The sequence below is a fragment of the Oreochromis aureus genome, linkage group 2 (assembly GCF_013358895.1).
Source record: "Oreochromis aureus strain Israel breed Guangdong linkage group 2, ZZ_aureus, whole genome shotgun sequence".
In the NCBI taxonomy this organism is placed as follows: Eukaryota; Metazoa; Chordata; class Actinopteri; order Cichliformes; family Cichlidae; genus Oreochromis; species Oreochromis aureus.
In genome coordinates, this window is record NC_052943.1 from 2225763 (window position 1) to 2241987 (window position 16225).

The 16225-nt window shown below is 40.1% G+C and overlaps 3 protein-coding genes across 3 annotated transcripts; all 3 read left to right on the forward strand.

Moving 5' to 3' along the window:
- The first annotated feature begins 426 nt into the window (after window positions 1–426).
- LOC116333955 (cyclic nucleotide-gated cation channel-like) lies at window positions 427–5119 on the forward strand. The gene is made up of 10 exons (XM_031757249.2): window positions 427–531; window positions 1142–1252; window positions 1374–1565; window positions 1648–1758; window positions 1944–2050; window positions 2206–2693; window positions 2785–3063; window positions 3174–3272; window positions 4143–4520; window positions 4643–5119. The coding sequence occupies exons 1-10, from the start codon at window positions 443–445 to the stop codon at window positions 4826–4828; spliced, it is 2040 nt and encodes a 679-aa protein (XP_031613109.2). The 5' UTR covers window positions 427–442; the 3' UTR covers window positions 4829–5119.
- Window positions 5120–6704: 1585 nt separating this feature from the next.
- LOC120443676 (calnexin-like) lies at window positions 6705–9464 on the forward strand. Its single transcript, XM_039622901.1, has 5 exons — window positions 6705–6770; window positions 8207–8280; window positions 8767–8886; window positions 8979–9078; window positions 9283–9464. The coding sequence occupies exons 2-5, from the start codon at window positions 8209–8211 to the stop codon at window positions 9363–9365; spliced, it is 375 nt and encodes a 124-aa protein (XP_039478835.1). The 5' UTR covers window positions 6705–6770; window positions 8207–8208; the 3' UTR covers window positions 9366–9464.
- A 448-nt stretch (window positions 9465–9912) lies between these two features.
- fgl1 (fibrinogen-like 1) lies at window positions 9913–15349 on the forward strand. The gene is made up of 7 exons (XM_039622406.1): window positions 9913–10348; window positions 11755–11920; window positions 12055–12214; window positions 12290–12378; window positions 13547–13635; window positions 14223–14410; window positions 14521–15349. Exons 1-7 carry the CDS (start codon window positions 10292–10294, stop codon window positions 14756–14758), a joined length of 987 nt encoding a protein of 328 aa, XP_039478340.1. The 5' UTR covers window positions 9913–10291; the 3' UTR covers window positions 14759–15349.
- The last annotated feature ends 876 nt before the right edge of the window (window positions 15350–16225 follow it).

Here is a 16225-nt window from a genome sequence, read left to right on the forward strand (position 1 = left end):
TTTAGAAAGAAATAATACTTTGGCGAGATGCACAGGATCTGAGCTGATGGACTGAGCACCCGAACGCTGGAGCATCAGAACAGTTATCAGGTTTGCTGAATGGATCACTTTTGCCTTTCTGTCTCTCCCTCTTATGATCTGTTGTCATAACTACTGTACAGCTTGTTGCTATGTCATCTGGTTTCTGTGGTGATGCTCGACAAAGGATGACCTCGCACTAGATGACCTTCCTTCTTACTGTGGGTCCACATAATTGCGATATGTGGGTGTGAGTGTGCACGCGTGAGTGTGTGTTCTGACACATATTCTGACGGTGCTTGGGATCTTAAGTTGGGTACAGCCGACCTGGCTCCATGTGTGTGTTTTGTTGTGTTGTTTTGTGTTGTTTTCGCAGTGAACAAAATGAAAATGTCTTGAGTCTTGCTGTGTTTGCGTCTGTAGGATGACGGGTCCAGTCCAGGATTCTCACAGGCTGTCTGTGAAAACATGGACAGAGGAGGAGAGTGACCGAGCTGAGAGCACACTTAGCAGGTACACACACACACACACACACACACACACACACACACACACACACACACACACACACACACACACACACACACACACACCGATGATGCTGTACAGTTACAGTTTAGTTGATGCTTAAATTCTTTCTAATGGCCAGCAGGGGGCGACTACTGTGATAGCAAAAAGAAGTCCAAGTGGACAGAAGGATATGAGACAATGAACTAACTGCTCACTCGATTTTCAAACCTGACAAAGTTATGGTCTTAATCACTAGTTTCAAGTTTTATTTGTCATAGCAACAGATATGTTTTAAGATTTACGGTACCATGTGGAATATATAGTGTCCCAGGAGTTGGTCCCAGTTAGATCCGGTCCACCTTCATGATGTCTAATTTTAAAAAAACCTAACAACTTCAGACTTTAAAACAAGAAACAATGAGTGACGGCACACGGGCTTCATCGTTCAGCCTATAGGGCTGGAGGTGATTGTTTTTTTATCCCCAGCTTTGTTTGCGATAACTCTACTAGTTTTGTTAGTTTAGTAAAGTTGTTGAAAGCTCTTGCTCTACACACTGTTTGCTGAGTTACATGGTTTGTGTGTTATGTGTTTTGTATGTGCATGAATACACAGAGGACAGTCAATATGTGACGACACTTCTTCAGAGCTACAGCAAATGGCAGCCATTGACAGGAGAGAAGCTGGTTCCCAGAATTCCTTTCGTGGCCGAGGTGCTCTGTCCAGGTATGATAGCTGATATTCAGATGATAATGGAGAATTAACAGCATGACCGTAAAAAGTACAATAATGATAGTGTTGTAGCTGGATACAACATCAATCAGACTTTCTGCCTGTTTGTCTTCAGGATAGTCAGTATGGTGATGACCCTGAGAGAATGGGCACAGAAGAGTTTGGCAGAGGAGACGGAGCGACCGGATTCTTTCCTGGAGCGGTTCAGAGGCCCTGCTAACATGGACATACAGGCCCCGCCCAGCAGGTTCAGCCACAGCCGTACCGGCTCAGAGGCAGATCACGAAATCAGACACTCCAGACGCACGTGAGGAAACAACAGCTCACATGGAAACAGTCTGAAACTTCAGTTGATGTTCACTGTCTGTCTTTTTGGTTCTCTTTGTCAGGAGAAAAAAGTGTAATATTGTGGTCTTATCTCCATCTGATGATGCGTACTATTACTGGCTGATGGTGATTGGTGCTGCAGTTTTTTACAACTGGACCCTGCTGGTTGTCAGGTAGGGAGCTGATATTGGATCCCATAGTGCCTGCTTCCTCTGATACAAATGGTCAAACTCCCTCTCAGAAACAGATTCCTGGTTGTGTTATTACTCTTACTAACACGTCTTTGGGGCAATGACACGTGTCTGAAATAGCAGATTGATTTCTTTTTGTTAGGTGTTTGGTGTTTGTATTTCTTTAGGGCTTGTTTCGATGAACTCCAGATGAGAAACGTGCTCATATGGCAAGTGCTGGACTACACCTGTGATGGAGTCTATATCCTGGATATTGCTGTTCGGCTACACACAGGTACTCAGATAAGTTTCCATTATGAAGCAGACAAGAAACTACTGAACATGAAATATTATGACACTGATCTCATTTTTCCCTGATGGAATCTTAATTCAGGTTTCTAAAAATCCCAGAAGTGGGACATTGTATTTACATTTATTATGTACATCAAGGTTTCTTGGATCAAGGCTTGATGATCAAAGATGTGCGCCGTCTGAGAGAAACCTACATTCGAACGTTACAGTGTCAGTTTGACATCTGCTCCATTCTTCCAACTGACCTCTTGTACCTGATTGTTGGAATCGGCTACACTCCGCTTCTTCGATTCAACAGACTGCTGCGCCTGCCCCGTCTCTTTGAGTTCTTTGAGCGTACAGAAACACGAACAGGCTACCCCAATGCTTTCCGCATCTGTAAACTGATTCTGTACATCCTGGTCATAATCCATTGGAATGCCTGCGGATACTACAGCTTCTCCAAAATCCTGGGACTGGGCTCTGACTCATGGGTTTATCCCAATGCATCTGACCCTGAGTTTGGCACCTTGTCACGAAGTTATATATACTGCCTATACTGGTCCACCATGACGCTGACCACTATTGGAGAAACTCCTCCACCCGTTAGAGATGAAGAATATCTGTTCCTGATATTTGACTTTCTGGTAGGTTTATAGCTGACTTGAACCCTATACAAAAGGTGTTTACTAGTTTTTCCAGTCTGTTAAAACAATTACCGCTGGTATTTCTCTCCAGGTTGGTGTTCTGATATTTGCCTCCATTGTGGGTAATGTTGGATCCATGATTTCTAATATGAATGCAACAAGAGCAACCTTTCAAACACGTGTAGATGGACTCAAACACTACATGCACTTCAGACATGTCAGCAAGGTGCTGGAGCAGCGTGTCATCCGCTGGTTTGACTACCTTTGGACCAATCAGAAGACAATTGATGAACAAGAAGTCCTCAAGAGTCTGCCTAACAAACTGAGAGCAGAGATAGCTATTAATGTTCACCTGGACACACTTAAGAAGGTAAAGACCCTTGTCTCTATTTCCATGTCTTACCCTTTTACCTCAAAAGTAGTCAAACGATCTAAAGGTAAGTTCCTAAATGTTGCTTTTGTGTCTGTTTTTGGATCTAGGTGCGTATCTTCCAGGACTGTGAGGCAGGCCTCCTTGTAGAATTGGTGTTAAAACTCCGACCGCAAGTTTTCAGTCCTGGAGATTACATCTGTAGAAAGGTATCACGTTTACTGGTTTACCTAACTGTATATATGCAATAGATACAAGGGCTGTCCAACGTCACTGTCCAACAATTCTGCTAAAATTTACGAAGCACATACACAACAGTAAATTCATAAAAACAGTTTTTCTTCGACTTTCTTACGCCTTCTCCTAAACTGTTTGGTGGCTGGGCCTCTGAGGCAGATGGGACTTCCCTCAAATTCTTTAAGGCTCTGGATGTGGTGGGGCTGTCCTGGTTGACATACCTTTGGAAGTTCCAGTGCCTTTGGATTAAAGAAATTGGGTGCTGGTTTCTTTTCAACTTCACTTGGATCCCAGCAAGGTCTATGCCAGGGTGCTGGTGGGGGAAGCCCACTTGTTAGTCAAACTTCAAATCCAGGAGCAACAATGTGGTTTTCTTCCTGGTTGTTAAATCCTGGACCAGTTCTTTTTCCTCATAGATATTTGAGGGTGCATAGGAGTTTGCCTAGCCAGTCTAGATGCGTTTGTGGTCTTGGAGAAGGCATTCAACCATGTATCTGTGTCCTGTGGGGGATGTTTGGAAGTAAGGGGGATAGGACCTGTTGTTACAAGCTATTGGATCACCCACAGAATTAGCTTGTGCGTGCATCCAAGGCTGTGCATCCATGTGCATTTTTATACAAGCAAAACATTATAACACTTGTAAAAAAAAAAACAAAAACCAAAAAAGCTCCATATCATTGCCAATAGCCGGAAACTTCATAGACACCTTTACTTCTTGGTAGCTGAAGCTAGTAACATACCTAGCAATACCCGGTTATCAAGATAGTTGTCATATTTCTCTTGATACAGTGTTGCTGTTAAAAATGCTAATATATATTTTTTGTCTGTGTTTTTTATCCAAGGGAGATGTGGGTAAAGAGATGTACATAATTAAAGAGGGCCGCCTGGCAGTGGTTGGGGAGGATGGAGTCACACAGTTAGCTGTTCTAACTGCAGGAAGTTGCTTTGGAGAAATCAGCATCCTAAACATCAGCGGCAGCAAGATGGGGAATAGACGCACGGCTAATATTAGGAGCCTGGGATATTCTGACCTGTTCTGCCTTTCAAAACAAGACCTGATGGAGGCGTTACAGGAGTTTCCCCATGCCAGGGCACAGCTGGAGCAGAGGGGGCGGGACATCCTGATGAAGGAGGGACTTCTGGAGGAAGTGAATGTGTCTGCAGGGGAGGAGTTGGAGACGAAGGTGGAGAGGCTAGAAACCAGTCTTGATCGGTTCCAAGTCAGTACTCTTATGCTGAATATAGTAGCTGGTGGTCTTGTTTCTCATAACACAGTTTCTTGCATTATGGCTCTTTGTTTTTGAAAAATTAGAATGACTAATAACATTGATGTTACTTTCAGACATGCTTGGCCCGTCTGCAGAGTGAATTCAACTCATCCCAGCTTCGACTGAAACAGCGAATAACGGCCCTGGAAAGCAACATCCCCACAGCAGCAACTGGCAGCGGCTTCCTGTCAGATGCTGATGGCAATGAGAGTATTTCTGGTGGTGACGGTGTGCGAAGTGAAATTACCTTCCGATTTTGATGGACTCATTTTAAAAAATGTCTTAAATTAGTTTTCCTGAAATATTCAGGACAAATTCTTCTTAGAAGTTTCTTTTAGTGTGAAGCTTTCTTAATACCACTGAACAGTTGCTCACACCTTTATGATTAAATATATAGATACAATTGCAAGTATACAGTAGAGTAATGCAATAAATAAACCACGCTTGAGAGAGAGGGAACCTAAAGAAGAAAAATACAGCTGACTTATGTCCTAATTATGTCTTAATCTACTTGTTGGCATGCATTAAAGGTACAGTATGTAAACTCTCACCACTACATGTCAGTAGATTGCAGATTGCAGTCAACTAAATCCTCTTTTCTTATCCCTCGCATTTCAGCTGTACAAAGGCCCTTTCACATACAGCATGCGCTGCACTGACTGCTAGCTAGAGTGAATGCACGTAAAGTTGTGTCGAAATGTTTACTGAACTCGGATATGAACAGAATGTTTTCCTTCATCATGTGGCTGAACTTAGAGCAGCTGAATTGTCTTTGATGTGCAGAACTTGAACACTTTGTAACAAAACCCTCTTACGATGTGAGAATGTAATCAAACTGTTTATCAGAGGGAAAGTGGGAGTTTTAGGACACTTAAGCCTAACATTAGCTGGTATAATGTTAGCTTATATTTTGTTGTTGTTACTTTTTAGTGGCTAGTCTGAAAACAGCCGGTTTGCATGCCTAAACTGCTGAGACTAGTTAACTGCCACAGTGATGAAAATGTTTAAGCCCCAAATTCATTTAAGGACATAAGGCTTGAGGTGAGGAGGAAGAAAATGAGGTGCAAATGAGGAAGGAGAGTGGGCAAGGGTGTAGGAGGTGAATGGAGGCATAAAGGCTTAATGAGAATGAGAACAATCTTGCCACTTATTTCTAGCCACATACATAAAACATGATTGCAGCGATGTCCACTGTATTTAAGATTTGTGTGGCAAAATGGCAGCTTTCACAAAGCCACTTTGTATTTTTCATGGATTAATTATAAGTTTATGAGAATGGACCAGTTTGTTGGTAGACTTAATTAGACTCTAATCAGTGTTCATATAAGTACAATAGTATTGTTATGTTAAATAACTTAAAAAAAAGACTTACTATTCCGTTAAATCATTTTAAACTTAATCACATAAGTGTGAAGGTTTTTCTGGTCCTGTGGTTGGTTTGGTTTGTCTTTGTTAGTATGTCTGTTAGCAGGATTTTTCCCATGGAGCTTTTATCAGTGGTGGGGCTTGCTCCAACTTAGAAATGATTAACTTAAGCATTCATCTGAAAAAATCCTCTTTTTCTCAAGAAATAATAACACATTTGGATCAGATATCCTGGGGATTCAGTTCATGGTGTGGAGGGGACTTTCAGCCTGTAAATGGTTTCAGACTGGGTCCCTCTTATCTACGTTATGCTATCATACAGTGTGCATTTTTAGTTTATGAGGACTCCTTCTGTTCAAAGTGTTCCACCGATCACATTTTCTGTCACAGCCCATTTCCTTTCATTTCATTTCATCCGCTCTAATTAAAGAGATTAATACAGAGCACGTCTTTCATCCTTCTGTCTTAGTGATCACAGATAAAACAGCATGAGTCATGTTATTATTTTCAGTGTTTTTAGCATGCAGTTTAGTCTATTTCTCAGAAACTCAGAAACAATTTTGCTATTAAAACTGTATATTTTTTAACAAAAATACTGAACATTTATTAACAATAAATTACATGATTTGAATGCATTCTTTTATACTGTGTGTGTGTGTGTGTGTGTGTGTGCAAGTTAATAACGGTGTCATACCCATTATAACATGGTAACTGTATAACTGCAGTCATGTCAGCAACTGATTTTAGAGCAAAGTCCAACACTACATAGCTGTGAGATTTCAGGAAGTGATTTTTAAGGATCTCCAGGAACGGGGAAAGATCACTGTTGAAAAGCAGGTAAAGAAAACAATTTAAAAACAATTTATTTGCTTCCTTGTTCTTTTATTTTCACCCTTCATTGTTAATCTTTATCTCTCTTGTCTCTGCTTTTCTCTCTTGCTTGCATTTGATTTCATCCTCTTGTTTTCCTTTGCTGTATTTACACTTTATCTTCCTGCCCCTGATCATTGTAGTCACACAACAAATAAATAAAGAATGATTATGATTGAAATCATGTTTTTTCTTCCTTCAGAATCTTTGAACGTGGTCTTACCCAAGGATGTTTAGTGCATCCATGTGTATACAGTAACACCTGTAGACAGTATGAGTGTTGCTGAAAATGTATTAAGCTTAGTGTTTCTGACTCATGTCAAAACACTATGTGTTTATTTTTGTCCTACGTACAATTCGCAAAGTTTTCTTTTGTGTTTTATCATTTATTAAGATTAAAAGATCGGGGAGTTTACGGTCTGCAGTGGTCAGTATCTACCAAAACTGGGCCAAACAAGGAATGACGGTGACCCAGCGACAGGATCATGCAAAGGCTGGCCCATGTGGTCCAATGCAACAGACGAGTTGCTGTAGCTCAAATTGCCACAAACTTGATCCTGGTTCTGGTAGAAAGGTGTCAGAATGCGCATAGCGTCATAGAGTACAGGGCTGCATAGCTGCAGACCAGTCAGGGTGCCCATGCTGACCCCGTCCACTGCTGAAAGCACCAACAATGAACATGAGAGCATCAGAACTGGACCATGGAGCAATGGAAGAAGGTGACCTGGCCTTCATTTGGATGGTCGGGTTTGTTTGCAGCACTTACCTGAAGAAGGCAAGCCGGCGGGGGCAGTGTGATGCTTTGGGCAATGTTCTGATGGGAAACTTTGGGTCCTGCCTCATGTGGATGCTACTTTGACACGTACCATCTACCTAAGCATTGTTGCAGGCTATGGACACACTTTCATGGAAACAGTACTCCCTCATGGCTGTGGCCACTATCACAAAGAGTGGAATGTGCTGGACAAACAAGAACGATTCATGGAGGCCCCACCTTGTAACTTACAGGACTTAATGTTGGTTACATCTTGGTGCCAGATACCACAGCACACCTTCAATGGTCCAAACCTCAACTGTTTAGGCCTGGTTTCGCAGCATAAGGGGAACCAACACAATATTAGACGGGTAGTCATACTGTCACATGAGAATATTTAAAAAGAAGGTGGGTGGGTGTGGGACAGCTCTGTGAACTTACTGGGGACTATGCCAATTCTAGAGAATCATAAGACAGTATTAGGTCTGTACTATATATAACAAATGGAATATCTTAATCTTTTATTTTGAATAAACTTCAAAACAGGTTTGAAGCAAAAACAAAAACAGAGTCTAAAGACATTCAGATCTCACTGCATGTGTGTGTGTGTGTGTGTGTGTGTGTGTGTACACCTGTACTTGTATTTTAGGGATGGACACCAGCTTTCTGGTACTGTGCATGATGCTGGCAGCAGATATGACACCAGCTTCTGCTACAGCAAATGTAAGAGTTTTGCTGCATTTATTATTTTTTTGTATTAACTAAAGGTTGTATAGAGATTGTATACAGTGTAATATTATGAAAAAACATTTATTACTATTACTCTTTTTCTTATCTTATCTTTAAGGCATGCTTAAAAAAACATAGAAATCTGAAACTATAGATGCGGGTTGATAGTAGTTTTGTTCTGCAGTTCATGCACCTAGATTACTTACACACCACCTAGTGGTCAGATGTAGAAATGCATGGCATAAAAATGAGTCACAGTCATGTTTCCTGCTGATTTTACGACCCTGAATAATGGTCTTTGTCACATTTTTTTTTAAATCCAGTGCTTTTGTTCTTTACTTGTCTTCTTCTAATTTTTTGGCATTTTACATTCATGTGATTATTTTACAAGCTGTTTTGATCTTTTATCTTTTATCCATCATTATGTGCAGTTACTTTATTTATCTAATGACATATCATATCTGTTTATGTGCGCTCTAGCCGAGCATGATAGAGACCCTCATTCTGGCCACCTTCCAGCGTCCCTGGCTCTGGGGTCTCTATGTCTTTGTTGTTGGACTCCCCATCGTTCTCTTCATAAGCTTCATGTGGCCAGACAAGGTACATTATACATAAGAGTGGTTTGGTCCTCCAGAGAAATACGACAGCTCCAAAAAACCAAATCTTTAACTGTGTGGTGTGCTTGCTTACAGAGGTTTGGTCCCCCTGATCAACCATATTACTATAAGAAGAGTGATGAGGATCAATCAGATGATCCTGAGCTCTCACCACCAAGGAAATCGATAGCAAAAGGTAATATATATATAAAATTATATACAATTTCCTATATGTTACTCTTTTTTATTGGAACCAGACATTGATTATCTAATTTAGCTAGTTTATAATAATGTTTTGGGTTTTTTTGGACAAAGTCTGAGTAGGATTGTTACTAAACCTCTGGCAGGCCATGGAAACTGTTGATGAAACTTTTATGTCTGTTTCTGTATGTGTGTCTAGATTCATGCACCAGAGCAAGAACCTCAGAACAGGAAACCCAACAAACTCACAAGAACCTGCTGAGAAGAAAAGCTAAGGAATGAATGGCATCCCCTTACTTAGGAAAACTAAAAAAATGAACATAACCAATGTATTCGTATTTAGCTGGGTCCTGTTATGCATTTCATCACCCCAGACAGCTAACCCCCGCTACTCCAGCTACATATTTAGCATACAGATGTGAGAGCCGTGGCTCACAACTTTACTGAAGAAAAAGGCATATTTACACAATGTGTGCCTGCTGTGACAGCCAATAACACTACTATATACTATTACATCCTCCTACAGCACCACTGTCTAAAGCTGTCATTGTTTTGGTTATTAAAGCTGCTTTTTTCAGCCAACAGAAAACTTGCCTCTTCTTCCCTTTGAATACTATGAAATCACTAAAAGCCACTAAGTCTCTTTGTAATCCTTTGAGATAAAATATCTTCTGCTCTTCCTGCTCCTGTTAGAGTTGACCTTCAGTGGCATTTAGCTGCTGGTAACATCTATTTAAAATGGCACAACACTCGCTCATCAACAAAATGACTACTTGACTCTTTAATGACACTGACAAAGAATGCAATACAGATCAGTGATAAGTGCGCATGCAAGAATGGATCTGAGGACTATCATCAAATGCACATTTTTTGCAAAGGAATGAATTCTGTCAAAGTTGTTTGAAAGAAGTCTGTGCTCTCATTTGATGGTGTTTTCCTGAAACTGTGGCTGGATTTTGGGAAGCGGACATCTGTTCTGGATATTTGCTGCATATTTCTTCACTGTAGAGAATCAGGTATTTGGTCAAGTTCTTCTTGTTCTTCTTGGCCACAATTGTGGTTTTTGTTCCAGCTGAGGGGAAGATCCAAATAGCAGCATTTGCTCAGGAGCAAAAATCAAAAAGATAAAACCAAACTGGAAAAAGCGAAATACTTATTCATTTGCGACTTCTATCTTATTGGTGTTGTGATATCCAAACACGAAGAGGATGAGAGGCTTTCTGCTGCTGCTGCTCATACTGACAGCTTATATCCAGTCTCTGTGTGTAAGTACGTGGATCTGACACGTTTCTTTGTACATAATTTACCAGGTAGGCAGATCATTTGAATTTAATTTTAAGTTGTATTTACTTCATTTTTTCCTAAACCACAGAAAATGTCAAATGTTCTTCTGCCTAATGTATGATGTTAGATGTGTGTCGTATTGACCAATCAACAATGTTTTTTTTTTATTTTAAACTGCAGGACATATACAAACTCAGAACAGTTCATATTTAAATATTTATGAAGATTCATTGTGGTTTCTAAAACAGAGAGAGACAAACAAAGTGAAGCAATGAAATGAGATAACATGTCAGCTATGGAACTTTTTTAAACAAATATGCTTCTTTACATTTGATCTTGTGTGTTGATCTTGACCAACACTGACTGCATATCTGTAGACGTCTAATTTACAGCCACCCAGCTGGAAACAGAAATCAGCCACCCTCTATCACAAGTAAAAATGCCCCTCTTAAGCTAATTAACATGTTATATTTTTTCCTGTGTATATTATTCTCATAAACCTGGCCCAGGAATCAGGACTTCTAGCAAGTAACTGCTCCTGGTCAAGAAATTACATAAAATCTTCAAGAATAATGTTTTCACTCTGGTTAGTGATAAATATCAAAAGATAAGTTTAAAAATTTACTAATTTGCACTAAGTTGTGTACGACAAACATCGTTACCTATGGAGTATGTAGGAAACAAGGTGGAAAGAAAGGCCAGATTGTTTTACCTTGTTTCCGCTCCTTGAGCTAAGCTATGGTAATCTATTGCTGATTATGACCTTAAACATACTGTAAGATCAGATACATGAAATTGTACCACTCAGGAGGCCGAGTGGGTTACCTACCAAGTGGAAATTTGATAGCTTGATCACTGGCTCTTCTGGTCTGCACAGGCAAGATACTGAACCCCAAATTGCCCGAGTGTGAGTGTATGTGTCAATGGTAGGCAAAGTGCTTAGGCAGGCAATAAAGAGTGGAAGGCTGCTGTATACGTACCAGTCCATATTTCCCCACATGATTCAGTTTGAATTGTAGAGCCTGATCTTGAATTTAAGGTAAGAATAAAAGTAAAAGTATTAAACAATGGCACCTTATGTGGTGTATCAGATTTCAGAATTATACCTGTCAAAACCGCAAATGCACATAAACATTAACTGGATATGAAGCTTTGAGCAGAGGGATAAATGTTGATTTGACTGGAAGCTGATGCTTATTTTTTATTAAAGAAAAGTTTTAGTGACGTGTTACAGGGTTGGATTCAGTTTTGTTGTACAATCTATGTTTCACTCTGTATGTCAGCATAACATATGATATGTCATAAACCTATCATATGCTATGTCTAGAGGAGGGAATGAGAATGAATGATGATTCTTACAATTACAGCAGTACAATTATGTGTGTAGGCGTCAGACAGTTGCCATGAGGAGGTGGCTCGTCTGCGGGAGCGGGAGAATCTTCTGAAGGGCCAACTTCAGAAACAAGAGCTCCTTCTACACAGATTACAGCTCCTGAACCAGCCTCGCAACTACAAAGTCAGAGGTGACCAGAGCCAGGACAAACAGTACGCAGGTCAGGGCAACACCTTCAGGACTAGACTAAAAATATCTTCTTTGAAAATCTCCTGTCGCAGAATCACAAACCAGATAATGTGTTAAATACAAAATATGTCTTTACATATTTAAATTTGAGGGTGTCTGCGTCAGACTGCTCCCAGGTCTTCAGTGCTGGCCACAAATCCAGTGGTTTATACAGAATCAAAGCCAATGGCAGCCCTTCTCCAGTCCAAGTGTACTGCGATATAAGCGAAGGAGGTGGTTGGACCATCATACAGAGATGGCACAGCGGAGCTCAGACATTTAACAGGTGTGTCTTACATCTAACAGCAAGGGTAAAAAAGGTAATTATTTAAATTTTAAAAATTGTCTATCTGCCTATCAGGTCATGGGAAGAGTACAAGAACGGTTTTGGGGACATGGATGCAGAATTTTGGCTCGGAAATGACAACCTGCATTACATCACTGAACAAGGTATTACCAATGTACTATATTATTCTTATTGTGTAAAGGCGCAAAAACTGATATCCATATATTATCAAGTGGAACATGATAATGGCAGAACATTGCTCTCTGCTCTTGTTTTGTACCCGCAATGACTTGTGGGTAAAAGTCGGTGTCCTTGGGCTTCAGTGGCGTAGCTAAAGGTTTTGGACACGTTTTGACGCAACAACGATAGTGTTTTGGCCCCACCATATCATTATTATTATTATCATTATTATTATTATTATTATTATTGTCTTTTTATTTTATTATATTTTTTTTAAGCCAGAAGCTATCCTACTTCGGTAAGGTGGAATGCTAAGCTATCAGCTAATGCTAGCAAGCTTGGTTAGCATGATGAATTCATAAACTCTAAAACTGAAATAGTGCAACACACAAACACAAATATCGGGGGCGACCGTGGCTCAGGGGGTTGGGAAGCGCACCTGTAACCGGAAGGTCGCCGGTTTGATCCCCGGCCTTTCTGTCCTGGTTGTTGTGTCCTTGGGCAAGACACTTTACCCTACCGCCTACTGGTGTTGGCCAGAGGGGCCGATGGCGCGATATGGCAGACTCGCCTTTGTCAGTCTGCCCCAGGGCAGCTGTGGCTACAACCATAGCTTGCCTCCACCAGTGTATGAATGTGAGCGTGAATGAATAATGGCATTGTAAAGCGCTTTGGGTGCCTTGAAAAGCGCTATATAAATGCAATCCATTATTATTATTATATCTGCTAATTAGTGTTAAGTAAGCAGCATTAACAAAATACTAGAATCTCACTCACCAAAACTGAGGCACAGACTTCCTGTTGCAATATGCACAAACGTCACAAACACTGTTGGGTGGTACAGGTAAGTGAATACTATTAGAGGAGGTGAGGTGCTAGCTACAGCTACATCTGACCGTCACGGTTTAGTAACGCTAAATTCCTATAAAACACATGCAGCCTGTTGTAATGTGATTGGTCAATACTTGGACTATAGGCAGACTACAAGAAAGCTTTGAGTACAAAAACTTTGAATGTATAAAATCACATGGTACACAAAAGAAGTTATTACTGCTTAAAAAACTACTACAGATCCTTATTGTGTTTGCAGGGGTTAAGATTTTAAATTGCTTTTGAAATGCCATTTTTGTTATGTTCGTGTGTTTGTTCCAGGGAATTATACTCTGAGAATCAACTTGGAAGATTTCGATGGTAACCAGCGCTACGCTGAGTACAAGAACTTTAGAGTCGCCGATGAAAAGGTAATGATGCTAGGCGACCACTAAACTAATAGATAGTAGACTTGACAGTCATTTAATGTGTTTGATTGTTGCTGGGGAAAATAACCCTGAATCTCATGCATGTCTCTGATATATCTTACATCTAGTTTTCTTCTCTCTATGAGATTATAACATTCTTAAAGGCTTGATGCTAATTGAAAGAGATTGTAGCTTCATATTTCTGTTCAATCAGCTGCTGGTTAGCTTATCATAGCATAAAGACTAAAAATTGGGAATTGTAAAATAAGAGGGTTTAGTTTCCTCATTCTGAGTCGGTCTAATTGAATTTTATTCATCTAGTCATCCAGCAGTCCATCCATTAACTTCATCTTATGTGTTGTTAAATGATGGCAGCAGCATGCTTGAAGTCCCACTCCCCAACAACACTTTCTAGTTCTTCCTGGTGGGTCCCCAGATATTCCAAGACCAGACGAAATATATGTAATCTCTCCAGCAGATTCTGGGTCTTCCCCTGGGTTTCCCGTCAGTTGGGTGACTTGTATCGTACTTCAGCTTGTATTTTTAAGCTTATAGTAGCTGACAATCTCTTATTATATGCTTTCCTTTAGGATCATTACCGCCTTAGCTTTGGAGTCTATGTAGGTACAGCTGGAGATGCTCTTTCTGGAACCTATCAGGTTGGGGTTTCAGACTGGGCCAGTCACCAAGGCATTAAATTTAGCACCTATGACCAGGACAATGATAACTACAACGGAAACTGTGCCGAAGAAGACAAAGGAGGCTGGTGGTTCAACAAGTACGGGTTTGCCCATTCATCAAAAGATTCGCAAAGATGGAAAAGTATTAATCAGTCATCTATTATCATAAAAAGTAACAGAAGGATATTTGTTTTTTCACACTCCCCAGGTGTCACTCAGCCCATCTCAATGGCAAGTACTATCCCAGTGGGTACTACAACTCTGTAACAGATGATGGTGTAGTTTGGTACACTTGGAGAGGGTGGTGGTACTCGCTGAAAACCAGCATCATGAAGCTGAGACCCACTGCCTTCGAAATTGTTCCCATTGATGACCCCAATGTGGTTCATCGCAGCCCCGATTCACAGGCGGAAGAAGATCTCAAATCAATTGTGGGCAGAAACTAATTAGCAAACAGTAATTTTACAGTAATACTGTAAACATTTTTTTCCTGTGTTATTGGACTATATCTTAATGGTAAATTGCAAGAGGAGAAGTAAAAAGTGGATTGACTCAAATTCTTTTTTTCCTATACCAGTATTGGGAATATAAAAATAAACAACCATTCTGTAGCTTATCTTAGTAGGAGATGCTTATGAAATGCCTGTTTTATAGCTCCATGTTGCAAGAGGAAGTAGAATGCACACACAGCAGTCTGTTTTGGTGGAGAAAAGGGGAATCTGATGTCAGTGTGTGTGCCAGACACAGGCGCAAACGTTGAACTGAAAGGAGCCATTATCATGTCACTGAAAATAGCTGTAAGAGGAGTTGATGTTGTCATAAAGTCATAAAGACAGAAAAGATAGACAACATAGCACTGAAACCAATGGATTCTATTTCTTTGGCACACACAAATAGAGGCTTAAAAATACTATGCATGGTTATTTGCATTATAACCATGATTGCAGAAATAAAACATGCAAATCCTCCCTGTCCATGGAGTTATTTCATAATGCTGAATTAACTATTTGCATTGTTTTAATGCTGTTGTATTTGTGTTTCTGATCTTTAATTAAAAACTTTAAATATCAAATTTCTAGTGACATGTTTATTTGAATTCTGACATTTTCCAAGCACATTTAGCCACTCCACATGCCAAATTACTGTCACTCAAAGGTGGAATTTAACCTTATCCACAACTTTTTGCACTCTTTATTCCGTACCGTTTATGGCTCACTATTTCTAAATCATCATAGACATGGCTGTTTGAAAATAGTAGTCTCCCATATGACTTTGTACAGGATTGTTCAGATGGTTGCCTACATATTGTGATAGGTGAATGTATGAATCGATTTATGTTAATGTTTAATTTTTCATCTAGGTCAGGCTGGACTGAACGCCTGCGACCAAACAGCAATGCTTTTATGTAATCTGAAGAAGGATACTGACAATAAAAGAAAGCCACCCAGTTCACTTGACTGACAATGAATCCATGAATTGACAACTGTGTATTATCTATGGATCGCTGGATTTTTCAAAGGAAGATGGCTTATTTTATTTGCATAAAGCCTTTTGGAGCTAATAATGGCCTAACTACAAATTTACGCCAATCATTACAAGTGCAGCAATTATAAGAAAATGCAAGCCTGTGATTATCATTATAGAAAATAGGGGTGAGGGCAACAGGAAATAGGAATGCAAAAAATATGTGTGAAATCTAAATTATCATTGTGTAAATACACAATATCACCTTTAAGCCAGTGTCTGTAAAATAAATAAAAAAATCTACACAATCAGAAGCCAACTATTATCCTCTATCTGGCGGTGTGCTTAATTAGCATAACCAACTTGCCCGATGGGCGGTGCTTTCCCTGCTACAGATAGGTTCAAGCGAAAGCCCCGTCCACTCACATTATCTCCAGAGTTAAAACAGA